General features: G+C 42.5%; 1 protein-coding gene across 12 annotated transcripts in view; it reads left to right on the top strand.

Annotated features, from left to right (window-relative positions):
* Positions 1 to 14,412, top strand: part of PKHD1 (PKHD1 ciliary IPT domain containing fibrocystin/polyductin) — a 279,614-nt gene that overhangs the window by 19,840 nt on the left and 245,362 nt on the right. For all 12 annotated transcript variants that reach the window (XR_010070475.1, XR_010070473.1, XM_063330663.1 and 9 more), the window contains 11 exons: positions 110 to 205; positions 1,344 to 1,479; positions 2,639 to 2,753; positions 3,616 to 3,891; positions 4,739 to 4,828; positions 5,581 to 5,674; positions 7,114 to 7,256; positions 8,173 to 8,303; positions 9,316 to 9,500; positions 9,870 to 10,008; positions 13,022 to 13,176. Coding sequence is in view for 10 of the 12 variants with exons in the window: in XM_063330663.1 (XP_063186733.1) it covers positions 110 to 205; positions 1,344 to 1,479; positions 2,639 to 2,753; positions 3,616 to 3,891; positions 4,739 to 4,828; positions 5,581 to 5,674; positions 7,114 to 7,256; positions 8,173 to 8,303; positions 9,316 to 9,500; positions 9,870 to 10,008; positions 13,022 to 13,176 (1,560 nt within the window). In the remaining 2 variants the exon portion in view is untranslated. The remainder of the gene's footprint in view (positions 1 to 109; positions 206 to 1,343; positions 1,480 to 2,638; positions 2,754 to 3,615; positions 3,892 to 4,738; positions 4,829 to 5,580; positions 5,675 to 7,113; positions 7,257 to 8,172; positions 8,304 to 9,315; positions 9,501 to 9,869; positions 10,009 to 13,021; positions 13,177 to 14,412) is intronic.

Genomic DNA, 14,412 nt, shown 5'->3' with positions numbered 1-14,412 from the left:
TTTTTAGCGAAATGTTGACCCCTTTTGGAAACAAGATGGGTTCATGCTGCAGCTCAGCTGTGTTTTCCAAGTCTCATGTGGTACATTTGTCTCCTTTTCCTGCTGCCAGGTGTCCCCTGTAAAGTCAAGCATGTCTCTCCCCAGCAAATCAGATGCACCACTGAACCCGTTGGCAAGAGCAGGAGGCTTGTTTCTTCCCAGCCGGGTACAGTATTCAAATAACTGAAGGTCCCAACAAGCAAACACAAATATATAACCAAAGGGCAGAAATTGTTTGGTGATGAATGCCATCAAGAAATGGCTGTCTGCTTCACAGAAGCAAACACTGTCTGCTTCAACTTCCATACAGTTTCTCTTAGGTTTGATAGAGAGGAGGGCTGTGAAGATGCTGCAAAGGCTGAAGCCCCTCTGCTGTAAGGACAGGCTGAGAGAGTTGGGGGTGTTCAGCTGCAGAAGAGAAGGCTCCAGGGAGACCTTATTGTGGCCTTTCAGTACTTAAAGGGGGATTAAAAGAAAGATAGGGACAAACTTTTTGGCATGGCCTGTTGCAACAAGACAAGCGGTAATCATTTTAAACTAAAAGAGGGAAGATTTAGACTAGATATAAGAAAGAATTTTTTTACACTGAGGGTGGTGAAACCCTGGCCCAGGTTGCCTAGAGAGGTGGTAGATGTCCCATCCCTGGAAACATCCAAGGTCAGGCTGGATGGGGCTCTGAGCAACCTGATCTAGTTGAAGATGTCCCTGCTCATGGCAGGGGGGGTTGGACTAGATGGGCTTTAAAGGTCCCTTCCAGCCCAAACCATTCTATGATTCTATAGCAAGGAAAGGCAAGGTGGAGAGCTCAGCCCACCACTTGACAATGGGCGATGGTGGGAGGAAGATCAGCCTGGTGTGTAGGGTTGTGGAAAAGGAGGAGAAAAAAAATATGGATAACATTTAGAGGAAGGATAACTGAACTGGAGCTACTGCAGTGGCTTCTGGGGACACTGTTTGAGTGGAGCATTGCAGTAGGAAATTGTTGTGCATAAAATGAGGCTTATCTCATTTTGACTGTGGGTCATCTCAGTAATTTTTCATGCAAGAACAAACATGTGAGCTTGGTTGGATGCTCTGCATTCTGCAGAGTTTCATTCTTCCTGGTGGAAGATTTCAAGGTAGAACAAATTCCCTAGAGGAAGATCTGTGTTCTGCCTTGGACTGCAAAAAAGACCCACAAACAGAGCCAATTTATTATTAAAATTTCTTCTGTTCTGGCCTGCCTCCTTACACTACTGATTCTAGCATGTGCTCTGGGATTTTTGTTGGCTACTACTGACAACACTTTTATTTTAACTTTCTAGGAAACAGAGGGCTTCTCTTTGAAGTCTGGGATGATGCCTCTGATCTGACAGAAGCAGGTCCTGGTTATAGATGGCAGTTTGTACCTAATGCCAGTTCCCCAGTAGGATTTCTGTCTGGGGCAAAGGAGTCCTTCAGGTACTCAGTGATCTTAAAAAGAGGTGAAGCCATGGCAATCACCTTTTAGCAGTGTAAGGTGTAGAAATAACACCTGACAGCTCTTTATAGCAGAGCCTTACTTCATAGTTCCTGTAAATCAAAGCAAACCCTCTGCTCCAAGGTCCTTTTGAAGCTCAAAATATGCAGTGAAGTGTTTTATTTTTCCTCCTTTTTCTTTCACTCAGTATTTCTCCTCTACCTGGCCTACATGTGCTGAAATACCATGAAAGAAATTGCTACAGAGGTAGAAGGAGCTCCAACTTGAGGCTGTCTTGGGTTGGAGCTCTGGTGAGATGTGGAGGGCCAGATCCTCAGCTGATGTTGGCAGCTGCAGTGCAGGTGGAGTTAATGGAAATAAATGGATTTGCCCCAGGCTGCAAAAATATCTGAGCTGTGTCAGCGCCCACTGCCTTTTCAGATACATCCTTGTAAAACTGTGCAATATGCATGAATGTTTTCATTTTTGTATTACTTCTCTCTTTTTTTTTTCCCCCCCTCAGTTGATCTTGTGTGTAGTTTTGAGCCTTTTCCTGCCTATTCAGGGTTAAGACTTTGCTTGAGAAGAAATGCACAAAAAAGTGACCAACAGCAAAAACATACTTATTTCTCCCCGAGATCCAGTGACAGGACACATGGAAATGGTTCAAAGCTGCACCAGGGGAGGTTTAGATTGGATATTAGGAAGCATTTATTTACTGAGAGGGTGATCAAACACTGCAATAGGCTTCCTAGAGGGGTGGTCGATGCCCCAAGCCTGTCAGTGTTTAAGAGGCATTTGGACAATAACTGTAACAACATGCTTCATTTTTTGGTCAGCCCTGAAGTGGTCAGGCAGTTGGACTAGATGGTCATTGTAGGTCCCTTCCAACTGAAATAGTCTATTCTATTTCCATGGAGCTGTTTTTTTTTTTTTTTACCTTTTTGAAAACCTCTGTAAAGCATAAATAACATTTAAGGTGAAAACGGGTCATTCTGAGGTTACTTCAGTTTTAAAATCTCTGAGTTTGTTTTGTTATAATCTGGTCTCAGAGTCTTTCATTGTTACTCAGTGTACGTGTGAAGGTGGGGTGTGGGGCTGGTTTTTTTTTTTTTTTGCAGTAACTCTTCTGTGTATTATGGATGTTCTACTTTTGCTTAGCTCCAGGCTTCGTGGATATTTTGTGGCTCCTCAGACCAACAATTACACCTTCTGGATTCAAGCAGATGGTCAGGCATCTCTCTACTTAAGTTTGTCCCAAGATCCAGAACGTAAGGTAATACTCTTGGCAGAGAAAAAATGAGATCAGGATAGGAAAAGGTTTTAATTAAGGTCATGATAAGTGGGAATTCACCCCGAGTGAATTGTCTTATTGGCTCTTACTATGAATCTGTTGCAGAGTGAAATCTGTATGATCATATTTGATGTTTTACATCGGCCCTATCAGCCGCTCAGCTCATGAAAAACTCACTGTTGCAACCAGAGTCTTTGCCTTTTCCAGAGACCTTTTTGTTAGTTCAGCACACCACCATCACTAACAATCTGTGCAAGGAGACCTGGAGGTTTGCTGTCTGACTTCCTCAGTTTAACTTCTTTTTTGAATGTTGAAATTTTGCCCTCTGAAAACATTGGTCCTTCACTTTGTAAAGCTGTGATGATGCTATAAATGAAGATGATCCATTTGTCTGGGCTCTTCTGAAGCCAAGAAACTGAATAGGGGCAGAAGAAATATAAAAGACTTATTTATAAAAAAAAAAAAAAAAGTAAAAAAGTAGCATTGCTGGTCTTACTAATGGTAACGTACTACATCTCCTAAGGCTGTAAACATAGTTCTTTCTTTTGTCTTTGGAGGACATGAGATGTAGAACTGAAGTCATCCATGAAAAGTTGCATGGGGACTGTTATTAGGTCTTGTGTAAGCCAGCAGAATTATCTTCTTTATGGTACTGAATCCTAAACAGAAGCTCTTTGAGATGATGGCTTTTCCGTGTATAAGGAAGGAATGTGTCATCCATCAACCCACTGCTATCAGCTATAAGGACAAGTCTGTTCTTTTGGATCTGTGGTATTGGACAAAGTGTCTTTTGGGGCTGGAGAAGTGTCTCTGTAACTGATTGATTTGGTTGATCTGGACACAGGTGAGAATAGCTTCTCTCCCTGCGGGCAATTCAGAGTGGTCTGAGAACTGGGTGAAGAGCTGGAGTGAGCATTGGCAGCAAAAATCCCAGAAATTTGAGCTAACTGCTGGTTCGAGGTACTACCTGGAAGCTCTGCATCATGGAAAGGCACCCAGCAATGGGATGAGAGTTGGAGTCCAGATACACAACACGTGGCTGAATCCCCATGTGGTGAACAACTACTACATAGAGAGACACGAAATTCGGGCTCGTGCCTTGCGTCTTCCAGAAGTGCAGGTCAGTGCTGTGTGCTTGGCCCTGGGAGCTGGACTAGCCCTGATTCAGTTGACATGGATGACAGCCAATATGACTCCTAAAGGCATTGTCAGTGCTAGACATGAAAGTGTGATCCCACCTTGCTTTTAACCTGCTGAGATAGTTGATGCCAATAGCATCATGAGCTGAAGGTGTTCGTGGATTTTACACAGATTGGTGGGTGCATGTAAACCCTGTGGTGGCATTATAATGCAGTACTCATCGATTGATTCTATATATGATTCTAAAATCTGCTCCATGTGTTAAAGTGTAAGCAATGCTGACTTGCTTACACTTTAAAAGTAAAGGTAAGCAATCCCCCCAGCTTTTCTCTCACTCATTAACACCTCATCGTGTTAACTAACGCTAATTAATACAAGTTTGGAATAGTTTTTATTTCCCAACCTTAGCGACAGCACACTCAAAGCGTGTGTTATCTGGTGAACCCTGTATCGCAATGAGTTGGTAGAAGCTTCCAACTTGGTGAAGTGCTCAGCCATGAGAGAAGTTTGTCCTGGTGGTTAAACCTCAGACCTGCTGGCCAGGAGCTTTAGGGACCATTTGTGCCTGTCAGTGTGTCTGCACAGGTCATGTACCCCTTGTGGTCCTGCTAATCTAAGAGGAGGAGCCCAAGGCTTGTATCAGGAGAGACCATGGAGGACAAGAACGTCTTAAGAGTAGCTGAAGGGACTCTTGATTTACAGAGGCTTAAAAAGGCAACATGCTGTCTGTAAGCACCTCCTCGGTAGAAGATACCAGGTTTGAAGTCTGTCTGTTTCATGCACTTTGTAGCTGTTTTCATTTATTTATTTGCTTCTTTGCTTGCCAGATGTTGACTGTGTCCAGTACAGGGTGTTTCAGTATCTCCTGGAATAACATATCACGCAGAATGATCCCCACAAATGCGACAGCTCTCCAGGTAGGCACTATTAAATGCAGACACCCAGTCCTCTGCTGGGGTGTAATTGAGGGATCTCTGGTACTTTACAGGAATTAATTGTTTGGTCCAGAAGCTGAAATAAATTTTACATGATATAGGGGTGATTTTTGTTACTGGGAGTGTCTCAGAGTGGGATTTTTGTGGGGGGGCTGACACCCTGGTATATTCTAAGCATGTCACAGCATATGATCTTGGTCTGTCACATCTTCTGCAATGAAGAACGTGGTATCTTCGGATACAAGACCTTTGGACTACCCCTCTAAGCCCAAATATGTAGTGTATGGCTCTTGTTTCAGGCAGGAGATCTGATCTGGCTTCTTCAAAATCCCATAGTCTCTTGATGCAGTAGTTGGTCTGTGTCAAAACTACCCTGGGCGATAACTCCATGGCAGTCATTAGACATTGAGTCAACACAGCTGGTGGAGCCTGGAGGAGCATGCAGATGCCCAGGCTGTGATATAGCTCATGGAAGGAATCTTCACCTTTCTGAGGAGGCTGCTAGACACCTAAAGGATGCCTCACCCCTGAAGGGTATTAGACCTGGAATTTTATTTTCTGCGATGAGCTGAATTGTATCCTCTGCCGTCTGGCAACCTGTTCAGCCAGAGCTGCCTTGCCACTGGTCCCTAGCTGATGAAATGGCGTGATGACTTGTGTGTTGAAGATCTCTGCTAAACTGATCCTCTTTTTAAATTTTTTTACTGCTTTTCTTTTTTTTTTTTTTTTTAAAGGTGCAAACAGCAATAGAGGAACTCCTCTCAATAGGATGTGAAACTGGGCCAACTTCTGCTAAAATCCTTTTCCGCAATGGCTTTGAGAAAGAAGGTAGTGATCTTCTGTGACAAATAAGCATTGTTTACTGTGAAAGCTGATTTCCTTTTATGAAATAAATGTACTTTAAACTTTTAATGATAGTAAATTTACACTTTTAATGGTTTTAAGTACATACATTTATGTTTCTCAGCTATTCATTGTTTGTATGTATTCTCACGGGGGAGTTTATGGAAATAATATTTAAACCAAAATGATTAATGCAATAATAAGAGATTCTTTATGCAATATGTTGCATGACTCAGTCATATTACAACACACTTATCAAAGCAGTTGATATGTTTTGGTTGTTAGAAAAGTTAGGAATAGAGACGAAAAATGCAAGCTCTGGGGCATGTGAAATTACTGATGTTTCAATATGTCTGCTGGGGAAGCAAATCTGGTGTAGCCCATAGCTACAGCTCAGACTCTGGAAACAGCTGATTCTGACTCTGGAGGTCTTCTCTTTCAGTGTTTCTTGATGACTGGAAGTGAAACAGTGCAAATATTTGTGGTATACTTGACTGGCCAGGCAAGGTGCAAAACAAATTGCTTTTGTAAAAAATAAATCATAGAATCACAGAATAGTTTGGGTGAGAAGGGACCTTAAAGATCACCTAGTTCCAACCTCCCTGCTATGGGCAGGCACACCTCCCACTACACCAGGTTGCTCCAACCTGGTCTTGAACACTTCCAGATATGGGGCATCCACAGCTTCTTTGGGCATATAATAGTTTTCTAACAGTGAAGGTATTGTGCATATCAGAAAGCTACTCTAGTATAAAGTAACTCCAGTAACACTGGCCCAGGTTGCCCAGAGATGTTGTATAAGCCCCATCTGTGAAACATTCAAGGTCGGGTTGAATGTGGCTCTCAGCAACTTGATCTAGTTGAAGATGTCCCTGCTCATGGCAGGGGGGGGTCGGACTAAATGGCCTATAAAGGTCGCTTCCCACCCAAACTATTCCATGATTCTATACCTGACAGTACTAATAGTATACTTATCCTACGCCAAAAGGTAGATTATTGCCTGGAGACCTTGTATCACGTTCTTATATTTGGTGTGGAGAGAGAGAAAAAGTCTCAGCCAGTAATATTTGGTGATTGATTCTTCCACTTAGAGAAAAGCAATTAACCTGAATTGGAGAGGGAGGGAAGATTTATGCAGAAAAATGAAAACTGCAACTGGACATTCTTAATGTGATCCCAACTCTGTGATTCAGCCAACAAAAAAGAGAAAAACTTGTGCTCCTGTCTTTCAGCACCCTTAAGCTGGGGAGCAATTGCCCTGCAGATGTTCACCATTTATTTGGACAGGACAATATTTAAGAGCGGGACTGTTTGACAAATTTTGGATACCCACTTCCTGTATTGCCATGAATCTCTTGACCATACTGGTGTCTTTTGAATAATTTTCAAGCCGCTTATCCCCTTTTTTTTTTAATCTCTGTCAGATATGAAGGGCTTCATTACCACAGGACACATTGTCAGTGGTATGGAGCCTTTCTGTGGGAGGTTCAGCATTCACAGACCAAGCCAGCTGGTGAAAACTTCCCCATCAACTCTACCAGGATACAATCTTACTGAATACACACATGTAAGTGGCTGCTCTTGATGAGTAGGTTGCACTGAGGAGTGAATATTTGGAGCCAAATCAGCTATTCTGTTTAAATTTCTATACCCACAAAGATTCATGTGTTTAGACTATGCTTGTGGACAGAGCAGAGTGGCTTTTATTGACTGGGTGGATAGTTTAAGATCCCCGAGACGTAGATACTGTTTAACACACCTGGCTGCTATCTGCTCCTGGGGATACAACCCTTGCCGAGGGAAAAGAAAAGGTGGGATGGTGTTGGGAAAAGATGGAACATGCAGGGACGACCAGTTCTTGACAAAAGGGAAAAAAAAACCCCTTGTTATCTGGGGGTCCACTTTCACTCACTTTTCTGCTTACCTTCTACATATACTTTTAATAAGAATAAAGTCTTGATTTCAACTCTGTCACCCTTTCTTTGCCACCGAGGAGAAGGCAAATAGTTGGGGTTGAAAGGAAGGAGGCGGGAGGGAAAGTCTTGTCCCCAAAGCCTTCTGCAGTCCTTCCAGACTCCTTCCAGTTCCCCTTCGCAGACCTCTTCCGCATCTAGTTTTTCACCTGACACCAGTCCCAAACCTTGCAAATCAAACCAACTCCTCCAGTCTCTTCTCCTCCCTCCCAGATATTTGAAATCCCCGTTGGTACCTCCCAGCTATGTTTTGCCCCAAAACCTTGCTGAAGCTGAAGGGGTCAGTTTGACTCTATGTCGTGGCGCACAGGTCACCTGGATGCCACGTGCTGTCTTCTATAGGTGCTATTCAAGACAATTTGGCCTTAAGCAGTGGGTTTTATTGCTGACCTTGAACAACATATTTCCCTACTAATGTCAAACTGGGATTGAAACAGAATATAATATCTTCTACAGACATTACATATAAATTACCTGTGGTTTGACTAGAGATTCCCCCCATTTTTGCAGGTGTGTTTTGCTCATAAAGGCCATATGAGCAATATCCTTCATATCTTAGTGTCCTACACAAATGTCTCTTTATGCTCAGTGAAGAGGAACCTCACCTGCATATGGGATTTCAATGAAACCAACTCTAAAAGGTATCCAGATACTTATAGTTTCCAGAGATGTCACTTTCTGTAGTAAGAAGGTGTACTAGGAAAACTGTGAGAACTAAGTTCTTTTCTTGTATGGAATAAATTGTCAGATGGGGTAAGCTGACACATCCTCTGGACCTGCAAGGGCATTCCTGAAACGTGCTTCCATTCTTTTTGAGGACTTGCTGAGTAAATCTGCGTGTTACTTGTTATATGCACCATCTTACTGTAGTAATGCACAGATGGAGAATTTGTTCTCTCTCTGGTAAGCACACCGGAAGGTTTTTGAGGACATTGGTTTCATGGTTTCTTTGTCCACAGTCAGTGGATTTTCTGCAGTGAGGCAGAGAGATGAACTAATTTTTTTTTTTTCCAGGAAACTTATGAGATCACCGGTACGCAAAGTTTTGAAAGTTGGTGCAGTCTTTGATTTTCTTTCTCATTTAGAACACGTGGGTGGAAAAACCTTTGGTGTTGGGAGTAAAGTTAGGGGCAGGCAGATAAAAAATCACGAGTCTCTGAAGAACTTTAGGAAGTGAAGTTGGCAGCTTGGGTATCTCTAAAGTTGTGTGAGGGGTGTGTGTGCATGCCTGGAAGGGGAAGAGCAGGGTGGGATTAAATTACTACAGGTGGAGAGAGCTGGGAGCCCTGAAGGATCATCTGGTATTCCCAAGGGGTCTTAATCCTGGATTGATGCCTGTTGAGATCACTGATGCTAATGTATGTTTTTGCCAAAAATAGAGCAGCGGTAGTCACTCCCACATCCCACTCTTGTGATGCAGAGGAGGACACCGAAGCAGAGATCTAAAGCTTTGATTCTCACTATGGGGAACCAAACAGAGACATGTAGAGAGTGATAACAAGACATTGACCAAGCGTCTTGTGTATAAGTAATAATAATGGCAATAATATCAGTACCTGACATTACTTGGAAGCTTCACAAAACACTTCAAAAGTCAGTTATTGAAACTACCTCAGAGCAAAAGAGACATCGCACAACCTTGGTATCTTTCAGCTGGACATTTACCTGCACTGACCTCTGGAAGGGGTGTATGAATCACTCCACGCTTCTCAAGGACCTCCCAACCAATTCCCCGGTGTTTGTGCATCAGATAGACTTGCATAGCCCTGTGCTGCAAAGGGAAACATCTGGGTCATTTTACCTTGATGAAGTCATCATCGCAGACAGAGCTGTGACTGGTAAAGGAATCTGTTTTTCTTTTCTCTTGATGTTACTATCTTACCGGGATATTCCATTAAAATCTTTAAACATAGGGCTGGTTGAAACTTTTTCAAAGGGGAAGGGCATTTCACAACAGGCACAAAAATAATTTTGTTTTCTTGAACTTATATTTTTCATGAAAACAATCATGAAGGAATTGCCAAATATTGATATTCTTGGTTTATTTGAAAACATGTTTCTACAAATGTAATTCTTGAATTGTCTTGCCCAGACAAAGACAAACAAAAAAATCCCAAGCAAATTTTTTCCGGCTAGGAAATGAAAATAACCTAGACATAGTGACAGCTGTTCTCCTTGTTTCAATGAACGCTTGTGCTTTCTTTCAGTTTCTCAGAGACATCCAAAACCACCTCAGCCACATGGGAGGGTAGTTGAAGCAGTATCTGTGGTGGGGTCTTCTCCCATTTACAATGTGTCCTGGATGGTGTCTGGCTGTGGTGCAAGTCTGCCCCTTCTCTCTCTAAGGTAGGGACAGCAAGTAGATTATCTCAATAACCTGTAACACATCTTGCAGTTTGCCCTGACATGTCTGGAGCAGGTTATCATCTAAGACAGGACATGAGAGACAGTGGAGGATAAGACTATACTTTCTTCTGCGTCTTCTCCTCTAGGCATTTCAAATGGCCTGTGTTCAGACTGTTTACACTACTGAATCCTTTACAGATATCTGTACTCTGTAGATGGGCTTCAGTTCTAAATTAAGATAATTTCATGCTCAGCACAAGTGTTTTGAGCTTTGCTCACCATACAGGATCTTGAGTATATATTGTAGACACCTTAGTGAAGGTGTCTGATTCTAGCTTGAATCAGATCCTCTCATTCTTGAAGTTCCATTGTATGAGTGGGATTCAGTTGCTGAACCAGAAGTGCTTAAGATGTTTCAGCTAATCTGGGGTATGTAAGATACGCATGGGCCACCAAGATAGGTTGTAGGACTAGAAGGAGATCTAAGTCCTCCTGGAAGAGTGGATGGAGATCAGCCAGAGATGCTCCCAAACACCTTTAATGACACCAGTTGCCATGCTAGACAATAGAAGTCCACCTTATGTGTCCTTGTTTACTGAGATGGTTTCTATTCTGGAAGTCCCAACAGTAGAAGACGAGACAGAACCATAGGCTAACCAGACCAGACAGAACAACATTAAAGGGCCATACTGGCAGAAGATAAGTCCTGTAAATGTTGGATTTTATCCAGTTAAGACAGCAAGAACCTGATGGGAATAGACCTAGGCAAGGCAGAAGCTGGAATGGTGCAGCCTCTTCTCTGCAGCAGCCAGCTGTTAGTTTGGCTCAGTTACTTCACTCAAAGTGACTTGCCCAGGTGTTCACAGGAAACCTCCTTTCAGAAGGTGAATGTCAGTCTGCTGTAACTTAATTTGGTTTCTTACCTTGGAGTCTCTTCTCCTTTGAGAAAAAGCAAAGTGATGTGTCATTAGTCTTGAGTACTCTAAAGAAAAAATAGATTCTTATTTAAGAGGTAGCTAAAATTTGAACAAAATTAGCCTGTTTGATCTGGTTTCTGGAGCAGCCAAGTTTCTGTATTTCCTCATGAAATCCAAGGCTTTGGTGAATTCATCACTCACCTGTTTGTGTTCAGAGACATAATCCTAGTCAGTACAAAGGAAAAGAATTATGTGACAATGCCTTGGAGAGAAAGATTTAAGAAGCTCTGGCTGTTTAGTTTATCAAAAAGATGATTAAGAGATGGATTAACCACAATACCTCTAACCATAAGTGGGGAAAAAAAAGAAAAAAGAAAAAAAAAGGTGCTTAGCACTGGTGGACTGTTCCATCTTGCAGAGGAAGACATAAGAGAAACCAGTGTGTAATCATAGAACGGTTCAGGTTGGAAGGGACCTTAAAGATCATCCAGTTCCAACTCCCTGCCCTGGGCAGGGACACCTCCCACCAGACGAGGTTGCTCAAAGCCCCGTCCAACCTGGCCTTGAACACCTCGAGGGATGGGGCATACACAACCTCCCTGGGCAACCTGTTCCACTGCCTCACCAGATGCTGAAGCCAGGAAGACTGAAACCAGAAATCAGCGTATGCTTTAAAAATGGGTGGGCTGGTTCATGTCTTTGGGTACGTTCTAAATATACCTGGCTCTTTCTCTTAACTGAGCACATGCTGTGCTATGTTCTAACAACTTGCTGCAGTCGAGGCAGGGATATTAGCTAAAAAGCTGTAAGTCAGACAAGAAGGCTCAGTGGTCCTTTTGGTTTTAGATCCTTGAAGTTTGCTCTGCAGAAGCCACGGCTGAGCTCTGAGTCTTCAGCTGTTATCCAGACACTTAACCACATGGTGGCATCATTGTATCACGAAGAGTATCTCCTTTAAAAAGGAGAATTTTTAAAGCAAGGGAGAAAATATTTTAAGTTTTAGAAATTCGGTGAATTTCTAACATGAAATATAGTGTAATCAGGGGAGTTAAGATTATGATAGACTGGAGGAGACTACAGGATGAAGTAGGAAAGCTTTTTGTCTTGATGTTGTAGCTGCTGTCCAGACTGCATTGAGTTGGTCCTTTAAAAACACCAGTACTGGGGTAGGACTTGCTAATGCTTGGTGCTGTATGAACTATTTCTTCTACCATAGTTGAAAGAATATGTTTTTTCCATTGTTTTCTGTTGTGTGCATTGCCTACATCACATAGGTTTAAGTTGGGAGTACTCAATTCTTTTTGAGCTCTGAACATGTTCTCCTTAGGTCGTTCAAGACTGTTGTTTCCATGGGTGTCCCTCTGCTGCTGGTGACGTGGGGGTGTCAGGATTGGGGGTCTTGGCTGATAATGCCTTCATATTGATACCATAAGCCGACAATTAAGGACTCTCTAAGACTCAGTCTTGGAGTGTTAGAAAGCAGGCATTCTTTATTGCAGCGCTGGGCACACAGGGGATCACTCCACCCAGTGTGCGCGCTGAGTTGCTCAACTACAAAGGTTATAAGCAATCAGAATATACATATTAATTACATTTCCCAGAAATTATTAACATACTCATATTATCACCTAGGACTCATTAATATATGTAAATGTCCTTGACACATGTGCATTCTTGTCCACTGGTGGTTTTCAAGGGTCCTCTGGTGGTCATTGATAGCCTTCCTCACCGTGTCTGCAGATTGAACTTGGTCTTCGCGCATAGTCAGTTCATCATCCATAGTCAGTTCATCTTTTGGCCTAGTTTGCAACTCTTGTTTTCACAAAACTAGCTTATTCTAGCATCTCTCCGTATCTATTCTACTCAAGGATACAGCGTCTCACCGCTTCCTTTTATCAAACTAAACCTAGCAGGTGTTTAACCCATCTGCTTACAAAGTATTTCAAACTTAGCTACATTAGTAAGGAGGGAACCATATGCTCTTTTTAACCTGGTATCAGTAAGGGCAGAGGGGCCCTCCACCCCAGCGTTTTGTGCTGTTCAAGTCTACTGTATCACCAGCTACTGTATCACTATGAACCCTCTCTGTCACACAGAGGTGCTTTGCTTGGGGAGGGCTCTAAGGAGTATGGCCACCTCTACGTCTCCGCGGAGGATGTGAGAGTCAGCCTCGCCATTCAGAGACTGCAAAAGTCATCCCCACCTATTGGAGGAACCTTCCGCATCCACTTGGCCAACAGAGTGATATCAGGTAAGAGAAGATGCAAGTACAGGTCCTGGGTTTCCTTTGCAGGAAGCCAAGCAGAGAAGAGACAATATTGAACCTTGGAAATGCTCAGGGTACAGGCTGTCATGTTAAATCCACGGTGGTAGTTGCTAGATTTTTGCATTTGCTGTCCTTCAAGACAGGAGTTAAGGATTATAGGCAGGACAGTATTTCTATATGTTTGGGTATAGGGTTGTTCCACAACGCATACAACCACTGTGAAATATTTGCCCTACTATTAAGAACTTAGGATCGGATCCTGAATTGGGATTTTGCATCCCAAGGTTTCATTATGTTGGTGTTTCTCCAGCACGTGTACTTCTCATCGCCTTGTATGATGAGGCCCTTGCAGGTTACCAGGAGATTCGTTCTCTTCTGTGATTACCAGGATTGATAATTTGTTTGCAGAAGCCACAAAAGCTTTTGTGCATAGAATTGCTTGACTTGAATTAGGCACCCTTGAGATGTGCTAGGTTTTCTTATGTTCGGTTTAAATAATCAGAGGCTTAGAATGAAAGTGAGCAGGTTAATCTGAACAAGGCCAACCATAAAATCCTTAACTGACGAACTGGTGACTAAACTATAAAGTCAAATAATAATATAGGAAAATGCAGCCTTAGAATATTTGTAAAGGAACTCTTCCCTCTGTATTGTCACTTAAGATTTTCCTGCAATGGCTGAATTGCTGGAAATTGAATTTGAACATCATCTTTTGAAAATGTTCGTCTTGCCCTGTTCCCAAGTCTTGTGTTTTCCCCTGTTTCTCATGAATTGGTTTAGAGAGATTTATTGTACCTGCAGCTTTGAATGGCTACGGGTTTTTATGTCAAAAGAAAGAAACTATGATTTGCATTTATTTGTGATTGAACTCTACAAAGTCTTCTTGAGAGCCTGACTCCCCCCGCTACCCCTCTCATCTAGGAAGTTTCTGACCTTTCTATTTTGAAGGAACATGACTTGCACACTGAAATTTCATGCCTCCCAAAAACGTAGGCTGCATGTAACAAAAAGTATTACTTAGATAAAATTTCTGATGGTCCCAACTGGAGAGATGTTTCTAGGTTTTCTAAGCTATTAAATAGTGTAGATCTTTTGGTGTTTGGGACCCAGTAAATTTCCCTCTGCTGCTTTTTGACAGTTACAGATGTTCGAACCACAACAGCCTCTCACTAATCTTTTTTTTCTAGGTGCAGGTAGATGTGCTCTCCTAGGGATGAGGAT

Source organism: Chroicocephalus ridibundus, chromosome 3 (genome assembly GCF_963924245.1).
Source record: "Chroicocephalus ridibundus chromosome 3, bChrRid1.1, whole genome shotgun sequence".
Taxonomy (NCBI): Eukaryota; Metazoa; Chordata; class Aves; order Charadriiformes; family Laridae; genus Chroicocephalus; species Chroicocephalus ridibundus.
The sequence above is the reverse complement of the archived record's forward strand: the minus strand, read 5'-3'. Positions and strand labels throughout refer to the sequence as shown.